Source organism: Lagenorhynchus albirostris, chromosome 1 (assembly GCF_949774975.1).
Source record: "Lagenorhynchus albirostris chromosome 1, mLagAlb1.1, whole genome shotgun sequence".
NCBI lineage: Eukaryota > Metazoa > Chordata > Mammalia > Artiodactyla > Delphinidae > Lagenorhynchus > Lagenorhynchus albirostris.
In genome coordinates, this window is record NC_083095.1 from 177,198,702 (window position 1) to 177,215,737 (window position 17,036).

Sequence of the window (17,036 nt, forward strand, 5' to 3'; positions counted from 1 at the left end):
GAAAACTTCATTTCCTAGTAATACTGTATAAAGGAAGCATTATTATCACATAAAATTTAAAACTGATCAAATTTCAATGAAGTTCTCTTCAAATATTCTATTTTTATTGAATGAAAATGCCCAGGATGGACACAGTTTTCCAATGGAATATAGTTGTAAAAAAATGTTAAAATTCAGGTGGTACACGGCCTTCTACAATGAATATTTGTTGAACAAAGCAAGAGAAAGATTAGATAAATGTTTCCAATATTCATCCATGTGTGTCCTTCTTCATTCAGCTCTCAGAGAATGTGAAAAATTCTCTACCATCAAAACTATTGAATACTTGCTGCTTCCATCTTTCCTTAATTAGCTCAGTCTCGATTCAAGTGAACTAAGCAAGCTAAATTAACTTAGATAATATTCTCCAAATCTATAATAAGACATCCAGATTTTTACATTTAGCATATTACATTTTCTGATGTCCAGATTAACATCCTAAGATTAAAAACAGCATCCTAAGATTAAAAACTCTCAACTTCATTTCAACCTCATATTAGGTTTTTTGGTTGTTTTGACCATTCTCCCCACACACCCTCAATAAGATGCACTCTCCCATAATATGAAGGGATGTAGAACTGCAGCATTTGTCACCATAAGTTACCTGTAGTTTTCTTTCCATTTAGAAGATTGCCCTACAATGGCGACCCCTTCCCTACCCCCCAGATCTTTAGTTTCTATGTTATTACTTCTCTATCCTTCCTTTAATTACTTCAGGTTTCCCAGGGAAACATTTTCTGAATGGAGACATCCTTTATGCAACAAAGCACCTCCAGCAATTCTGAGTCGGCAGAGAAATGCATTTATTTTCACAGAGTCTGGTTTTTTTAACCATGTGAGTTTCCAGGGTGGAAGGTGTTTTCTATTTTTGTTCTATAATTTGAAACAAGAAGGAACACATTTTTCTCCCTGGTGAAGAAACATTTTACAGGGCTGGTAGGACATTGCTGCCTTTAAAACTATACAAGACATTGTACAGTATTTGAAGCAACAGTGAGTGAGAAAATGTAGCATACTTGAAGATATGGTACATATCTACAGAATTTTTTTCAGGAGTCTAATAAGGGGGCAAATACCGGTAGACACAGCTGGAAGGGGAATGATAGGTAGGAAGCAGATTATTTTGGTGTTCTGGGTTGAATAGTGTCCTCCTCCAAATCCATGGCCTTCCCAGGTCCTCAAAATGTGAGCTTATTTGGAAGTAAGGTCTTTGCAGATGTAATTAAGATGCGAGTTAAGAGGAGGTCATACTGGAGTAGGGTTGGCCCTTAATATAATATGACTGGTGTCGTTCTAAGGAGAGGAGAAGGGACACAGCAACAGACACACAGGAAGAATATCATGTGGTGAAGGAGGCAGAGATTGAAGTGATGCATCTCTGAGTAAAGGCATGACAAGGATGGCCAGGAAAACCAGAAGCTAAGAGAAAGGAATGGACTGCGTTCTCCCCTAGAGCCTTCAGAGATAGTGTGTCTCTGTGAGCACCTTGAATTTCAGACTTTTGGCCTATGGCACTGTGAGAGAATAAATGTCTATCATTTTAAGCCATCCAGTTTTTGGTACTTTGTTATGGCATCCCTAGGAAACGAGTACAACTGGGAACACTGATCTCTACTTTATAACCAAGAACTGGGTTCAAATTGTCATTAAAACACTACCCACTTGACCCCATTTTTCTTATCCATGAAATGATTATCATCAAGATTTAGGAAATGTGCCTTTCCTGAAAAGAGTTGCAGTAACTAATTTTTTAAAAAATTTTTATTGGAGTGTAGTTGATTAACAGTGTTGTGTTAGCTTCAGGTGTACAGCAAAGTGAATCAGTTATACATATACATATATCCACTCTTTTTTTTTTTTTAGATTCTCTTCCCACACAGACCATTATAGAGTATTGAGTAGAGTTCCCTGTGCTATACAGCAGGTTCTTATTAGTTAATCTATTTTGTATATAGTAGTGTGTATATGTCAATCCCAATCTCCCAATTTATCCCTCCCCCCACTTATCCCCTGGTAGCCATAAGTTTGTTTTCTACATCCATGACTTGACTTCTGTTTCGTAAAGCATTAACTATTTCAGGCAAAAAAAACCTAAGAATAATTCTGCAACATCTTGTCTTCTACTAATTAACATTCCTAAATGAAATGTACTGAGTCCGATGCTCCATTATTTAAATACACAGTAAATAACAAGGGATGCTGCTGTGGATTTTAAATCTAAGAAAACTCCAGTTTTAGGGATTAACTTTATGAACAAACTTTCCAACTAGATTTTTTTGTTAAATTGAAAGAAAATGATCTTCAGGAAGTGAATGCAAAGAAAAGAAATATTATCCTAGGGCATCCTTTTTTAAATTGACTTGGTAAGTATAAAATGAGAGTAACTAGCAAGGTGCCAGACAAATAATGAAATTCATAAGGCATCCAAGGGGAATAAGCAGCCACAAGTTCTCCTTGTTCTATTATCACTGCTAAACGACAGTGGCTCTCACGTCATTCTGGAATAGAGATTTTCATTCTTGTTTCACATCTCTGAATTTGAGCAGCAAGTATTACTCTGGAGCATTTCCAGGACAGGTCTATTCTCTTGAATGCAAATTATTTAAAGATGGAGACATTTGTCTGTTTTCATCATCTTCATCATTTATATCACCTTCAGTGATGTATTCTGCATGCCTAGCAGAGTCCTGTTGTACAGGAGCTACTCAATAAACATGTCCTATGAATAAAGAAATATGTCAAATGAGTAGATGAATAAGTAAAAGTCATCAACTGAATTTATCGACATATGGTACCTCCTTTCACTACCACCAATGAACTCTGCCTCCAGTCTTATTTTCAAACCCTTGTTTGGGAGGTAAGAGAGACAGAGACAAAGAGAGACACAGAGAGAATCCAATAGATTCTGTGTGGCTATATTGAGTGATAGAAAGATGACAACTACACTAAAAATTTAGAGACATGAGTCTAAATCGTGACTGTATCACTAAATACTTGTATAATTTTAAGAAACTAATTTAAACTCCTTAGACCATGTTTTGTCATCAGGGAAATGATATAGATAATCTCTTAACCCTTTCAGGTCTATCATTTTATGATCATATGGGACTTGGTTTGTAAAAGAGGATTAGGAAGGCAGAAGGAAGGTATAGAGAATGACATACAAAAGAAGAGAGTCCAGAGAGAATGAGGAGGGAGTTCAAAGGGATCTAGGGTAATGGCAGAAATGTCATTGCACGAAGACACAGAAGACTTCTTGCTACTTGCTGTATTTGTGAACTTGAGTAAGTCTGCCCTTCATTTAGTCAAAGTTGAGAATCTACTGTGTGCTGCCCTGGATTTAGATTGGAAGGACATATGTGCCTATAATATTATCGCCAGCTCTCCGGGAATTTACAAACTAAGGACATATTGGGATAATGACGCATACGTGGAAGCCTAAAATATTATAAAGTGCATTTGAAACTCTCTCAGCTCTAAAACTATAGTTCTAAGATGATTTCATTTGACTTGAAGGCAGCATCAAGTATATGGAAGTAACTTATTGAGCCATCAATGAATATTCATAAGAAATATTCAGTGGTGTGTTGGTAGACTAGCTCTCAAGGGGGAAAAAATCCCTGATGTGTAGCATTTCCCTATTTCCTTGGTGAAATACCCCCAGCGTGGTTAATTTCAGGTTGCCAGTATGACCTCACTGAAGGTGTATTTGAGAAGAAAAGCACACAGTCAGCTTTGGTGAAGCAGTACAACAGGCTGCCATACACACACGTCAGAGGAAGGAGCCTCAGGGTTAATGATGCTCCTTTCCTCCCAGCTAGACAGAGGAGTGAAAACTATGGCTGTGGTCCAGCGCAAAGAATGAGCATATTTACTTCTCATAATGGATGAAGAGTTTGCTAATGAAAACTTATCTCATAATAAGGATATTTGTACCATTTGTATGAGTTTATATTTTTTAAAAAAGCCTCAAAAACCTCTTGGTTATGAACCATAAAGAGATGTCATCAAGTTTTTAGTGCCTTTATCCTTTTCTCAATATCCACTTTGAAACCAGAGATTCTGCCTTCTTTTTTCCCCCTCAGTTCCATTTTACAGCTCAAACTCTACTTCAAGGCCTTCTTATTACTCATCGGAATCCCTGTTATGGCTGCATAACAGACCTATCTAATTTACACACACACGTAACTACCGGCTTAATCTTCTAGTCCCTACTATAGTGTAAGTTCCAGAAAAGTAGACCTTGCATTTTTCTTATTCACCACGATAACAAAAAGAATTTTTTATTGCAAGCAACAGAACCTTACGCGGGCTCACTTAAAGGCAGAAAATAAGCTTATTGAAAGAATATTGATTGCTCCAAAAATTAAATGTAAAACTAAGAATCTAAGACAGAAAAATAAGTGGGAGGTGAGTAAGACTGAGTAAACCAGAGGTTGAAACTACCTAAGTCCACTGCCTATGAATACTTCCTTCAGAGCTGGGCTATCTACTTTCCTGCCACCATTATGAGTAATCTCTAATTGTCCCTTTGTCACTCCCTTAAAATTAAAGGAGCTGGTTGGAAGCATACTGTTGACCAAGCCCAAATCATATGTCTACACTTCAGAGTCTTGTAAGTTACACTTTCATTTCTAATTTCCACATCAGCCACCTCTGGCTGACGACCATTCCTCTTCTTTTTTAAAAAATCATAATCGAGCTTGAATATTCTGCAACCATCTGGACCAATTTACAAAGCTGACCAGAAACAATAAATTTTCTATCTATACTCCAATGGTGAGAGATGAAATAAAACTGAGACTAATCAAAATACATAAATTCATACAAGTTGTAAAGAAGAAAAATGCTTAGAGGCTGTCAATTGCCTACTGGATATGTGTCTTATCCTTTGTCGCAGCTCCTGTCTTATCTCTCTGATTCTGGTTATGAAATGATCCCTTAAAGTAAGACCTCTTGCCTTTCTCTAGTCATGTCCCATATTCTGTCCTCTCATCTCATTGACTTTAATCTTACTGCTCTCAGGCTGGAGATGCCCTGCCCTTTATCTCCTCTTGTGTAAATCCTTTTTCACTTTCAAGGGCAGAGCAAAAGCCACCTTCTTCATGAATTTATCCTTAATATCCCCAGCAGGAAACCAAACTCTGTTCCAGATTGTTAAGGCCTTAAGTTTGCAGCTCTCCTGTGATATATCTTACGTGGTATTTTGTGATATGTGTAGCTTGTTTTCTGTCATTTTCAGTTCCTCTCCATTGAAAAATCTCCATTGTCATTATCTTGTCTTTTAAAGAAAATTTTAGTGAGTATGAGTATCTTTAACTTTAGGTTGATTGATAAAAATATAAATTTGAAATAAGTATATGATATAGAGTAGATATCCATTTTATATCGGAAGAGATATAGCACTGTAGATAAATGATTTAGAACATGGTTTTAACGCATGGGTCATTTTTATAATTTTGATTCAGTTAGTGATTCATGGGCCTAATTTTTAAACAAATAGTGATGAATGTACAAAAAGCTGAATGAAAATGATTATCAGTCAATCCTGATTCACTTATCGGCTTATAGAATATTATTAGGTTTTAAATCTATTATTGCAGTCAGAGTCCATGAAGTCCTCCCAGTTTGCCAAATGATGGGATAATTCCCCTTTATTCCTGGAAGGGACACTAGATTAGAAGGAAAAAACACAAAAACTGGAAAATGGCATTAAAAGCTAATACCAAGCAGGCTTATGGGAGTAAGATCTGGATTCCCTCTTAACTACATCTGGTGGAGCTTGTCTGTTACACTGTGAGGTGGTTCTTATTGGGTTTCCTGCTGATCTTCAGGCTGGAAGGAATTTTATTGAATTAGGGGGAAGAAATCTAAATGACAACCATGGAAAAATCAGTCCCAGTAGGAACCATACTCCATTAGCCTGGGTTTGACAAGTTCTTCATATTGAATGTGAAGATAAACCACAGTTCACTGTCCCAACACTGTCTTAAAGGTGAATGCTTTTATATGAACAATGACGTTTACCACAGAATCTTATATATTTATGTATCCATAGTATATAAATATATATGTATATTTAAAATAAAATATGGTATGGTGAGTTAGTCATTTGTCTACCATATAGTCATTTTTGAAAATTATCATAACCTTTGCTGACTCTTTTCTTTTTACTTGGAAATATTCAGCGGGCCAGTGTTTTACCAGACCAAGTGTGTCTGAGGGATTCTGGGAGTTTTTCAATAGCCAAGGTCGATCTGGGTCTGTTTTGTTCTCTTGGGCTATTAAAGTTTACTTCTATTATGGGTTTCCTGATTCCCTGGAACACATATGTTGTTATCTGGAAAACATTCAGACTTTATGAAAACAAGCTTGTTTGTTTGTTGCCTAAGAAATAAAATAAGAAAGTGACACTGCTTCACTAAAAAAATCTGTTTTAAGAAAAGTTTTTGTTTTCTTTTTTCATTGAAAACAAGTGACTTCAACAGAATGACCAGTTTTTCTGAGAGCATCTTATTGGCATATGAGAACATTTTACCTAGAGAAGACCAGTCACTCTTTGTGGAAATAGTTGGAAATGGGAAAATAGAAAACAAAAAACAAGTCTGTTGGCTTAACAAAGAGTAAATAAATAGGTTTATATGTATGAGTTGTCATTTTCACTAATATAAACTTGGTCAAAATAGAAAGCATGAGTTTAGAGAAATAACCAGTTTTTGATAAAAAGGGGTCTAAAGGAATGACAGGCCCATGGTTGGTCTTCTCTGCCTGATGGAGCAGATGATTGATCAACTAGGAGGTCAGTTCAAGTGCTGAAACATCCAGATCTTGCATTTTGCCCTTTCTGCTCTTTCTGATTACAATGTAATTAAGGTAATGTTAGTTGGGTATGCCTCATGTAGGGTTTCATATGGGGCAAGATAACCCAACACACATTAAAGTGAGCATTTTTTATCTTCTCAATAAATCAATTTTTGTTTATTATTAAGCAATGAATGAACTGCTATTTCTAGTAGTTCTTTTTGACTTCAAGTGTATTTTCCTTTTTTTTTCAATTTTTATTGGAGTATAGTTGTGTTAGTTTCAGCTATACAGCTGTACATTTTAAATTATTTTATTAGAAAGGCAGAAATTAGTCTTAAAATTATGTGGTTTTAAAAGTAAAACTAATTCAATCATGTAGAACACTCCAAACTTTAGGTAAAGCTACTTATTCATATTCCTCAGAAGTTAATATGAAGTTAAACATAGTTGTATGTATTTGTGTTTAGTGCCAATGCCCTGTTAACTGGAAGTTATGGGGTATCATAGCCACTTTCTCTAGTTTCTCTTTCATCGAGGCAGTTGAGACAATACAGCTGGGAGATCTCTGAGAGACCACCACGTCTAACTCCTGAGTGGTCTTCTCTACTGCCCACCTCGATATCTCCATCTCAGTACCTGCCTCTCTCTCCTTTCACCTGCCTGAGACATGTAAAACAGGTGTCCCCAAAGTGTACTTGAAATTCGGCAATATTCCCTCACAGATGATTGCCTCAGACTCGTAGATTTCCTTCAATTGTGTATATTTGTGGTGTGTGATGAAGAGACAGCTTTCCACTCTCCATCTCAAGCCTTCTACACTGAGACAAAGATGTAATCTTAGGCGCCAAAACACCCACTCATGATATCTGTAAGTGAAAACCTTCCCACTCACAGGAATGACAACGGCGTTCTCCTTCCTGCCCCATCCCAGGCGGCAAAGAGTACAATACAGTCATAATTGAAATAGTCATGATTTCCTCTGCAATTTTAGGCTTTATTGGGAGAATACAGGTGAGGCTGAGTCAGGAGTTAGGTCATTGAATAACCACAGGGCAGTGGACCTTAATCTGGTAAGGACAGCGGACCACCCTGTGAGGCATTGGAGAACCAGTTTTGAACAGGATTCTTCCTTTAGGAAATGTATTTTGGAAGCAATGTGAAGCAGGAATTAAAAGGGGAGTTATTTAATAATATTGGCCCTAAAGTAGAAGTTAAGTGTTTAACATTTGGGGAATTCTTTGACTATTAAATAAAGTTCAGTTAATATGGAATAGAGCTGTCAGTGAACAATAGCGTTAAATTAGGTCAAGTACATAACCTCGCCCAACATTGCATATAAAAGAGGCCATACCAGCACAGATATGTCAGACCAGGAAATATAGTGTAGGACCATCTGGAGATGATAAAAGAGGAATGTATCTCTTATCCTCTGGGGTCTCTCTGGGTTCCAGGCCTCATGACAAGAAAGAAATGACCAGCAACTGCTCTAACATTTCATATTTTTGTATATGTTTCCACATTCATGTATGTTTTAGATTATTTGAGGTTATATGAAGGCAGAAAATTCTTCCTTTATGCAATTTCAGACATTTGCAGTGGTATCGCTATTCATAGTTAGGAAGGAATTCACTATCATTGTGGCAAATATTGATGCTGAGTAACAATGATAACTCTGGGGGCCTCTTAATATGTTCTGCTTCTTCAACTCTTGATTTTCCCTAGCACGGAAAATATATTCTTGATTTTCTTTCGCATCTGGAGCCTCTGTGTGTTGGGGGAGAGAGCGAGCTCCATCACAGCTTCATGTTGTAGGTAACCCAACATCCACTGCCCTGTGTCTCTCCTCCACCCTTTCCATCACTAGTGAAGAGCTTGGGCTAGAAAGTAGATTCTGAGGGATATTGGTGTTGAGATTCATACACACACACATTTTATTTTTTAAAACAGTTTTCAGTTCACAGCAAAATTAGGTGTAAATTACAGAGTTTGGGTACACCTGCCTCCCCCATAATCACCCTTCCAGCACCATAATGTTATGTTTGTTACAGCTGACTAATCAACATTGACACATCCCTGTCACCCAAAGCCCATAGTTTTCATTAGCTTTCACTCTTGGTATTATAATTTCTGTGAGTTTTGACAAATGTATAATGGCATGTCTTAATCTATTCAGAATGCTGTAACGGAATATCATCGACTTGGATGCCTACAAATATTTCTTTCTCATAGTTTTGGAGGCTAAAAAGTCCAAGACAAATATGCTGGCAGATTTGGTGTCTGGTGCAAAACTATTTCCTCAACAGTGCCTTCTTGCTGGGTCCTCACAAAGTGGAAAGGGCAAGGGCCAGTTTTAATAAGAGCACTAATTGCATTCCTGAGGGCTCCACTCTCATGACCTAATCAGCTCCCAAAACCCCACCTCCAAATGTCATCACATTGGGAATTATGTCTCAACATACGAAATTTGGGGGGGGATGTAAACATTCAGTCTGTGCCATGGCATGCATCCACCATTACAGAGCCATAAAGAAGAGTTTTACAGCTCTAAAAGTCCCCCCTTGTTCCTCCCTTCCTTTCTACCATCTCTGGGTAACCAACGACCATTTTACAATATCCACTGTTGGTCTTTTCCAGAATATCATATAGCTGGAGTCAGACAATATGTAGGCTTTTAAGATTGACTGTTTTCACTTAGTAATATGCATTTAAGGTGGTGCTAACGTTTTTCGGGTTATAAAAGAGAACAATTAATATCGTTCATTTTTCATAGAATTATATGAGAAAGACATTAACTGTCTTAATTAGGTAACTCCATGGCTGATACCCAAGAATAAACACGTTAATATTAAAATTTTAGGGAAACCTTCCTAACTTCTCAAAGAGGGTATGCAGTAGAAGGCATTCAGTTCAGAAGATATACATAGTACATCTTCCAAGAGTATTCATTTTATTTGAATTCCTGGAGGAAGTCTTTTATAGTGAAAAAGCTTGAATGTCCTATGTCGTAGAATGTAGAATTTTCATCAGATAAAACAAGAGACTTAAAAGAAATGTTGAGCTTATGGAGAACTACTTCTGGCTAAGGGTCTACCTAGACTCCCTTTAGGGGTGCAAGTTCAAGTTCCTCTTGCAACAAAAGTATTTCCATGGAAAATTTGAGAAGTGATTCGACAGTGTGGGGAGGACGTTTAATTTAAAACAAGATGCATTTTGATGGTGGGATAGTATCTTAGGTTCCCAGGGAAGTGAATTCTGAGGCCCTGATTCCTATGCAAAAGGTTTATTGGAAATTCTCCCAGGAACAACCCCTGTGAAGTGAAGGAAGCAGGGCTGGGCAGAGGGAGGGTTGAACTCTGATACAGATGCCATAGGGGGTCTCATGCTGATGCCATGGGGAGCTCGGGAGCTGCACTGGTCCCAAACTGATGCATAGGGGCTGGACCATCTTATCCCCAATTCGCCAATGAAGGGAGCCGATCCTGGGAGGCTGTGTGACTTTAGAGGGAAAATCGTAGAGGTAGACTCAGCTGTGAGCTGTCATCTGGTAACCTCCCAGCAGCTGGGGGCATGAGGGCCTTGATAGAAAACTCTGGACAATTCAAGACAGAATCCACTACAGACAATAAAGCCCACCAGTTTTCTTGTAAAGAAGGACCTAGAACAAGTGAGTTTGAATATCGTTTGATATAAATGATTCTAGAATTTAACAGGATTGCTGCCTCCAAATAAAAGAGAGAACTTTACTTTGCATATCTGATGTAAGCAAAAATATAAAGGAACACACACATGCAACTCATTTTGAATAAGGTGAGAAACTTGTCTTGAAATAGAGAAAATTATTCCCTTTTGTTGTTATTCCCAACAAAAGGTTGGTACCTTAGCTTAGCTAAGTAATAGGTGTACTACTAAGGTTGGTTCTAGATTTTCGTCACATGCAAAACGTTTATTCAGCCTTTTCAACCTACAGTTGAGGTTCAACCTTGAGGTGAGTGTATAAAGATGAAAGTTTAGTCCATGAAATATTTGAGAAAGAAATGAAAGTAAGGATGTCTGTCCTGTCTTCAATGTGAGATTAATAAAAAGAATGAAGAGAAACTATTTGACCGTGGTTAAATAGTTAAATATCAAAAGATATATATATGTTATACATATAAATTTATAAAAATTGAAATCCAATTTACTTTCTAAGTTTGAATTCAGAACGTTTCCATTGGAACACTGCAATTGTATGCACTGCTATGACTTAGGTAGTTAAATAAGAACATGACACAAACGTCTCAAAGTCATACATTTATCCCTCTCCCACTTAAATATGCTTATTTCCATGAACAAAGATTGTCTTATATACATGACTTTCATCACAGAGTTTGAATTTAAATATATTCTAGATATGTCACCACTACTGAGTGAGTGGTAAGGGAGAGTAACTTTTAAATTTCATTTCTAAAATGAATTCACACCACCACCCTTATGTATAAAACAAATCATTCTTATATTATCCATAAATAATAGTAGTTTTAAAATGTAAAAAACACAAAATAAGGTGTTCCTGAACTGGTCCCCACTACTTTCGATTTTCTTTTCCCTTAAAATACTGATGAGCCTGTCAACATCTGTCCCAGAGACGATACGAAGTATAAGAACTGTTCCACTAATAACGTTCCAGCAAATTAGTGCAATCCTGTATGTTCACAGATCCCCTGACCTCTAGAAACAGCAGCAAGTCAACACTCTTTGCTCATGCTTTAAGTGTTGACTTAAACCATTGCTATGGAACAGTTTCACATGATAAAAGCTCATTAAATTTACATCATGTCTTTGGATGCTAAAAATTTATGAGCTTCAGTATCCTCATCTATAAAATGGGTTGGTTAGGTGTGAATTACATTATCTTGAAGATTCTCACTAGTGTAATATCTTAGCTTAAACTATGATTGCATCTGCACTTTAGATATGGCTACACATATCTGCACTTTTTAGACCTTTGAAATGTGATCATGACTCAAGGGCAAAGAGCAGTGTGACAAAACCATAGCAGACCTCAGTTCTGTGACTCAGTCCTCCCCAAGTTCTCGGGAGCCAAATTCCCCTAGCTGAGGCCACTAAGAAACAGTTACTAAACTGTATACTGATATAATGACATAATGCCAATTTACTTAAATTTTAAAATTGTGATTGCAACTTTTCAAAGTGCCTAACTTACTGTATAAATGTATCTTTACTCCTCAAGGAAAATCTGATGGTCAAATTTAAGAGCATGAATCAAAATTTCTTCTTTAATTTGAAAGTGTCATTTTTTCACAGTAATGATGCCCTTTATATAAATGTTTCTGAGGTTAAGATAAGGTGTATTCTCTAATCATGTTGGCCTGTTTTGTTAGAGTTCATATTACTCCTAATAGAAAATTGATTTGCTTAAATTAGCTAAATGTTTCATGTTTATGCGAGAATGAGAGTATCCTATAATGTTTCAACACCAGACAGAGAGATAACTCCCCTAATGTGAAAATGACTGGCTCTCTTTTTAGGTCCTGTCTCAATACAGCCGTCACCGTGTGAAGCTGATCAGTTTTCCTGTGTCTACACACTCCAGTGTGTGCCCCTCTCAGGGAAATGTAATGGACAGGAAGACTGCATAGATGGATCTGATGAAATGGATTGTTCTCTCAGCCCCCCTCCTCAGCTCTGTGGTCAAATGAAGTTCCAGTGCTCTACCAACGAGTGTATCCCATCCCTCCTGCTATGTGATGGAGTGCCTGACTGTCACCTTAATGAAGACGAATCCGGCTGCTGTGAGTTATTTTCATTCAGTCAGTGTGCCAGGGGAGAAATGCTGTTTGGAAATGATAGAGAGAGCACGACAGATAAAGTAAAGTTCTCCAGAGTGTTACCATGATCGTATCAGAAGTAACATAGTTGTTTGTGTTATATTACTAAACAAAGCATATTGTCCTCGCTTAGCATTTCTGGAAACATTTTGTTTGTAGTCACACTAATCTCTGTTAAATGTGTGTGATTTCCTTTTTTATTTACAACTGGGTCATTCATGTAGGGGATGCTCTTATGTATCCATTATCTTTTTAACAAATGTTTGTGGGAATGGATTGAAGACATGTAATTATAATTTCTTCCCACCGTAAATGTTCATGAAGATGGCTCGAGCAAATGGGCAAATATCCATTGTAGTGAATAGATGTAGCTAGGGGAAGGACCTGGACCTGGGTAGACGTTACGTCATTAGAGTTAATGCAGATGGGGGTCCGCCTGCCAGTGTGGGGGACGCGGGTTCGGGCCCTGGTCCGGGAGGGCTTGGCGCATGCGCCGTGGCTTCTGAGCCTGTGCTCTGGAGCCCGCCAGCCACGGCTGCGGAGCCTGCATGCCACAGCTGCTGGGGCCGGTGCGCCTGGAGCCCGTGCTCCACGGCAGGGGGGTTCTCCGCGGTCGGGGGCGCCGTCGCGCAGTGGTGGAGACCCAGCGCAGCCAAAGATTAAAAAAAAAAAAAAAAAAACCGGAAAGAGTTAATGTAGAAGTAAATCTATGGGACATTAGGGTTGACCTTATCCTTATCACTAACTACCTGTACAATCTGGGCAACATTATTTGAGTCAGTCTTACCATCCATGTAATACCTAACTTACAGGGCTGTGCAGATTTGAGAGAATGAGTGTAAAATTCCCAGTCCTGCATCCGTCAACTTCTGTCTTTATTATGATTAGCCTATGTCAGATAGGGAAGGAAGAGTGTTAATTAAGTAATTATACAAATTACACAAATTTTTAAGGTGAGTACATAATCGTGGTGGAGCCAAAACATCACTAACATTTTATTTAATTCCTTGTTTGCTTGGTTTCACATTATAACGTGCTGTATTTGGGCTGCAATGATAGAGCTCCATAAGCCCTATGTTAGTGGCCACTTTTTTGTCGGGGGGAGCAGTAAAGTTTGGAAGGTAACTGTAAGAGGGGGCTATTGGGAGAAATAGAAGGGTATTTCAGTGCCCTGTTTTTTGTGGGCATCCAGAATTATGATAACGACTGGAAAAGATGTGAAGATGAATAAAGGAAAAGGAAGATGACTTTTGGATTTTTGAAGGTTTTTGCCTTAAATCAGTGAATTTCTTTTGCTGGTTTAGGTTTGGAGATTGGCTTTCTATCTCCCTGTTATTTCCTACATGTATATTCTTTCTATAATAAAGCCAATTTGTGAGGTCTTATAATATTTTCTTAGGAGCAAGTTAAACAAATGGAGGTGAATGAGGAAGAGGAAGCCAAGTTACTTATCCCTGTTCCCATCAAGGCTCTAATGGAATTTGGCTGATAGACATCAGATTAAGTTCAATATAGTCATATGGTATTTGACTTCAAATAACAATGCTATTTAAAGAGAAGCTTAGGAAGGGACTGTATCCTTATACTTTTAGACATATGTTGGAAAATTGGTGTTCGATGAGATAGTAATATATGAAATTCTGCTTCTAAGGGGAAATAAGTCCACATTAGGAATAGACGGCATTGTAAAAGAATTGCTTCTCTCCATGTCCAAAATATTTATTGAGTTGGGACTCTGTAGGGAAAATTGCATGAAAATAAACCATGGACAAAATGCTAGAGCAAAATTACAGAATAAAAGCATCTGATGGTGACAATTTACCAAACAATTGAAAGCATAACGGTTTTTTTCCCTCCTTCTGGGCTCACCTATTTATTTAGAATGGTATTTTATAAACTCTCCTTCCTTCCTTCCTTCCTTTATTCATCACAAATCTTCATTAAGGATGTAATTTATGCCACATGTTGTATTGGACATTGGTGATCCAAATGGACATGACATGGTACAAGCTCAGGTTGTTAGATACATTACATATTAGTGAAGGAGATTAGTGATAGTTGGAATACCATGTGATAAGTTCTGTGACAGAGATAAAAACAGTGTTATTGAATAACATAGGGTACTCCCTAACTATGGTGCTAGGGAGTCTATAAATTTTAACAAGAAAAATGATTGCAGAGCCAATTTTGGAAAGACAGGTAGTCATTAGGCAAGTAGAGATGCTTGATTCCACTGGAGAATGTTCCAAGAATAGAGAAAAAGTTGTTTGATTGAAACATATTTCATATAACTAGAGTAGAGTTTGTGGTACAGGGACTTTTGTAGAAATAGGTTGGGAGAGTTAAGCAGGGACTAGGTCTTAAAGAGTCCACCCCATCATGCCAGGAAGAAGTGTTTAAGTAGTACATGGAATGGATTGCAGTGAGGATGGGGGACTGGTTAGGAGATGTTACAGTGGAAATATAAAGGGATTGAGTAGATTAATGGCATGAGGTAAGATTATGAATAGATTTAAGAGACATTCAAGTGAAGAGGAAGAGAAAGTAATCAAAACTAGTTTCCAAGTTTCTGATGTGGGCAACAAGACGGCTAATCAGCCATTCGTTGAGCTGGGAAAAATAGGAGGAGAAGGACCCCTTAGGGTAAGAATGTGGCTTCATTTGTAAACATGTTGTATTTATGGTATCTGTGGCACATCCATGTGAAACGTTCAGGATGTGTTTATACATGGATGTCTGGAGCTCAGGAATGAGCTAAAGGAAGATATATAAAGATGCATAGCTATCAGCATATGATGATTCAAGCTGCGGATATAGATGAGGTAACGGAGAGAGGAAAAAGGTAAGGTGGCAGACAGAATCCTAAGGAACACGTAAAGGACTGTTAAGAAAAACCAAACATCGAAAGACACGGAGATGTGGTCATAGGCATAGGAGGGCAACCAAAAGAGAGTGATGATCTTCAATTAAAGGTAGAAAGCCTACATATCAGAGAGTATTCAAAGGTTCAAACGTGTCTGAGAGATCATGTAAGATTAGGACTAAAAAATACAGACTGGGAAAAAGCACAAATGGTTGCTGGTGGTCTTGGAGCAGAATTGTGATGTCAGTCTTTTGTGGAGAAGATGGGAAATGGCAGAGGGAAACTGGCTACAGAAAACTTCAAGAAGTTGGCGTTTCGAGTGGGGTCTAGGATAAAATAAGAGGTTTGGTTCTTTGCTTTGTTGGTTTTGTGAGGCTTGCACATAGTTAAATGTTGTAGGAATAGAATTCTGAGAAGTTTGCAATTTTATGCTGGAAAATCGATAGCAATTGATACTTGAAAGCCTTTTATTCTTGCAAAAAATACATGTTTAGTGATCAGAATGCTCAAACAAAGCATGTGATAAGTCCAAATTTAAAAATAATTCATATTTAATGTTGTCTTTCCACTGGAAACATGTTTTTTTATACACTGAAGTGATACTTTACCAAAAATATTTCCTTTCCCTAAAATAAATGGAAAAATAAGTATGGTTTAATTATATAGGAAAATAACACAAAACCAGGAACATTCTTCTCATTGATATTCCTCTGATAGCAATCTATTCACCAAGAAGATTTTGATTTCATCAGATGTATCCGTCAATATCCTAACAAGAAATAGATGGCACGTTGAGATTGTTTTAATAAAGGGATTATTTATTAAGGAAATAATATGCATAGGGAAATCATAAGGAATAGTAACAGCGGGGCCTTTTATCATTCATAGAACAAAGGATGTGAGAGGAGGGAACAGTTGCCTGAATCTAGAGTCAAGGAGAGCTACCTGTTAAAAGGAGTGGCATTTGGTTATGGAGCCGCTAACCAGTGGTAATCTCACAGTCTTTTCTCTCTGCATCAACGTCTTGCTGGTGCTACCTATCAACCAAACCCAACCAAAGCTAGAAGGCAAAGAAGCACGTTGATGTATCCTTAGAGTTCAACCTCCCAGGGCTCAGAGCAGGGAGAGAAGATGGAGAATGGCTCAGGAGAGGCACATTATCCATCAATAATAGAGAGAATGGGAAAAACAGATGGAGAAGTGCATAGTTTTCCTACTATCTAACTTTATGTTCCAATAGTAGTCAATACGTCTTATCAAGTGGAGCGTCACTTCTGAAGACTGGGAATGGACCGTGCTCCTAAGACTTGTGGATCAGCCTTGATCATCCACAGTTTTATTATTGGACTTTCAGTTTGTTAGCTAGGATCTCAGCATCCTTTGGTCCTTCTCCATCACACTGTAAAGATCATCCTCTGCATCTGACAGCTTCTAACAAGAGTGTTCCTCAGTTTACTCAACATTAAAATCATAGAGATTAAGTCTTTTTTACAGAGGTATTG

The 17,036-nt window shown here is 37.7% G+C and overlaps 1 protein-coding gene across 1 annotated transcript in view; it reads left to right on the plus strand.

Annotated features, from left to right (window-relative positions):
* The window catches only part of MALRD1 (MAM and LDL receptor class A domain containing 1), a 567,689-nt gene that overhangs the window by 446,948 nt on the left and 103,705 nt on the right, over nucleotides 1–17,036 (plus strand). The window contains exon 34 of the mRNA XM_060121258.1: nucleotides 12,372–12,635. Coding sequence (XP_059977241.1) covers nucleotides 12,372–12,635 — 264 coding nt within the window. The remainder of the gene's footprint in view (nucleotides 1–12,371; nucleotides 12,636–17,036) is intronic.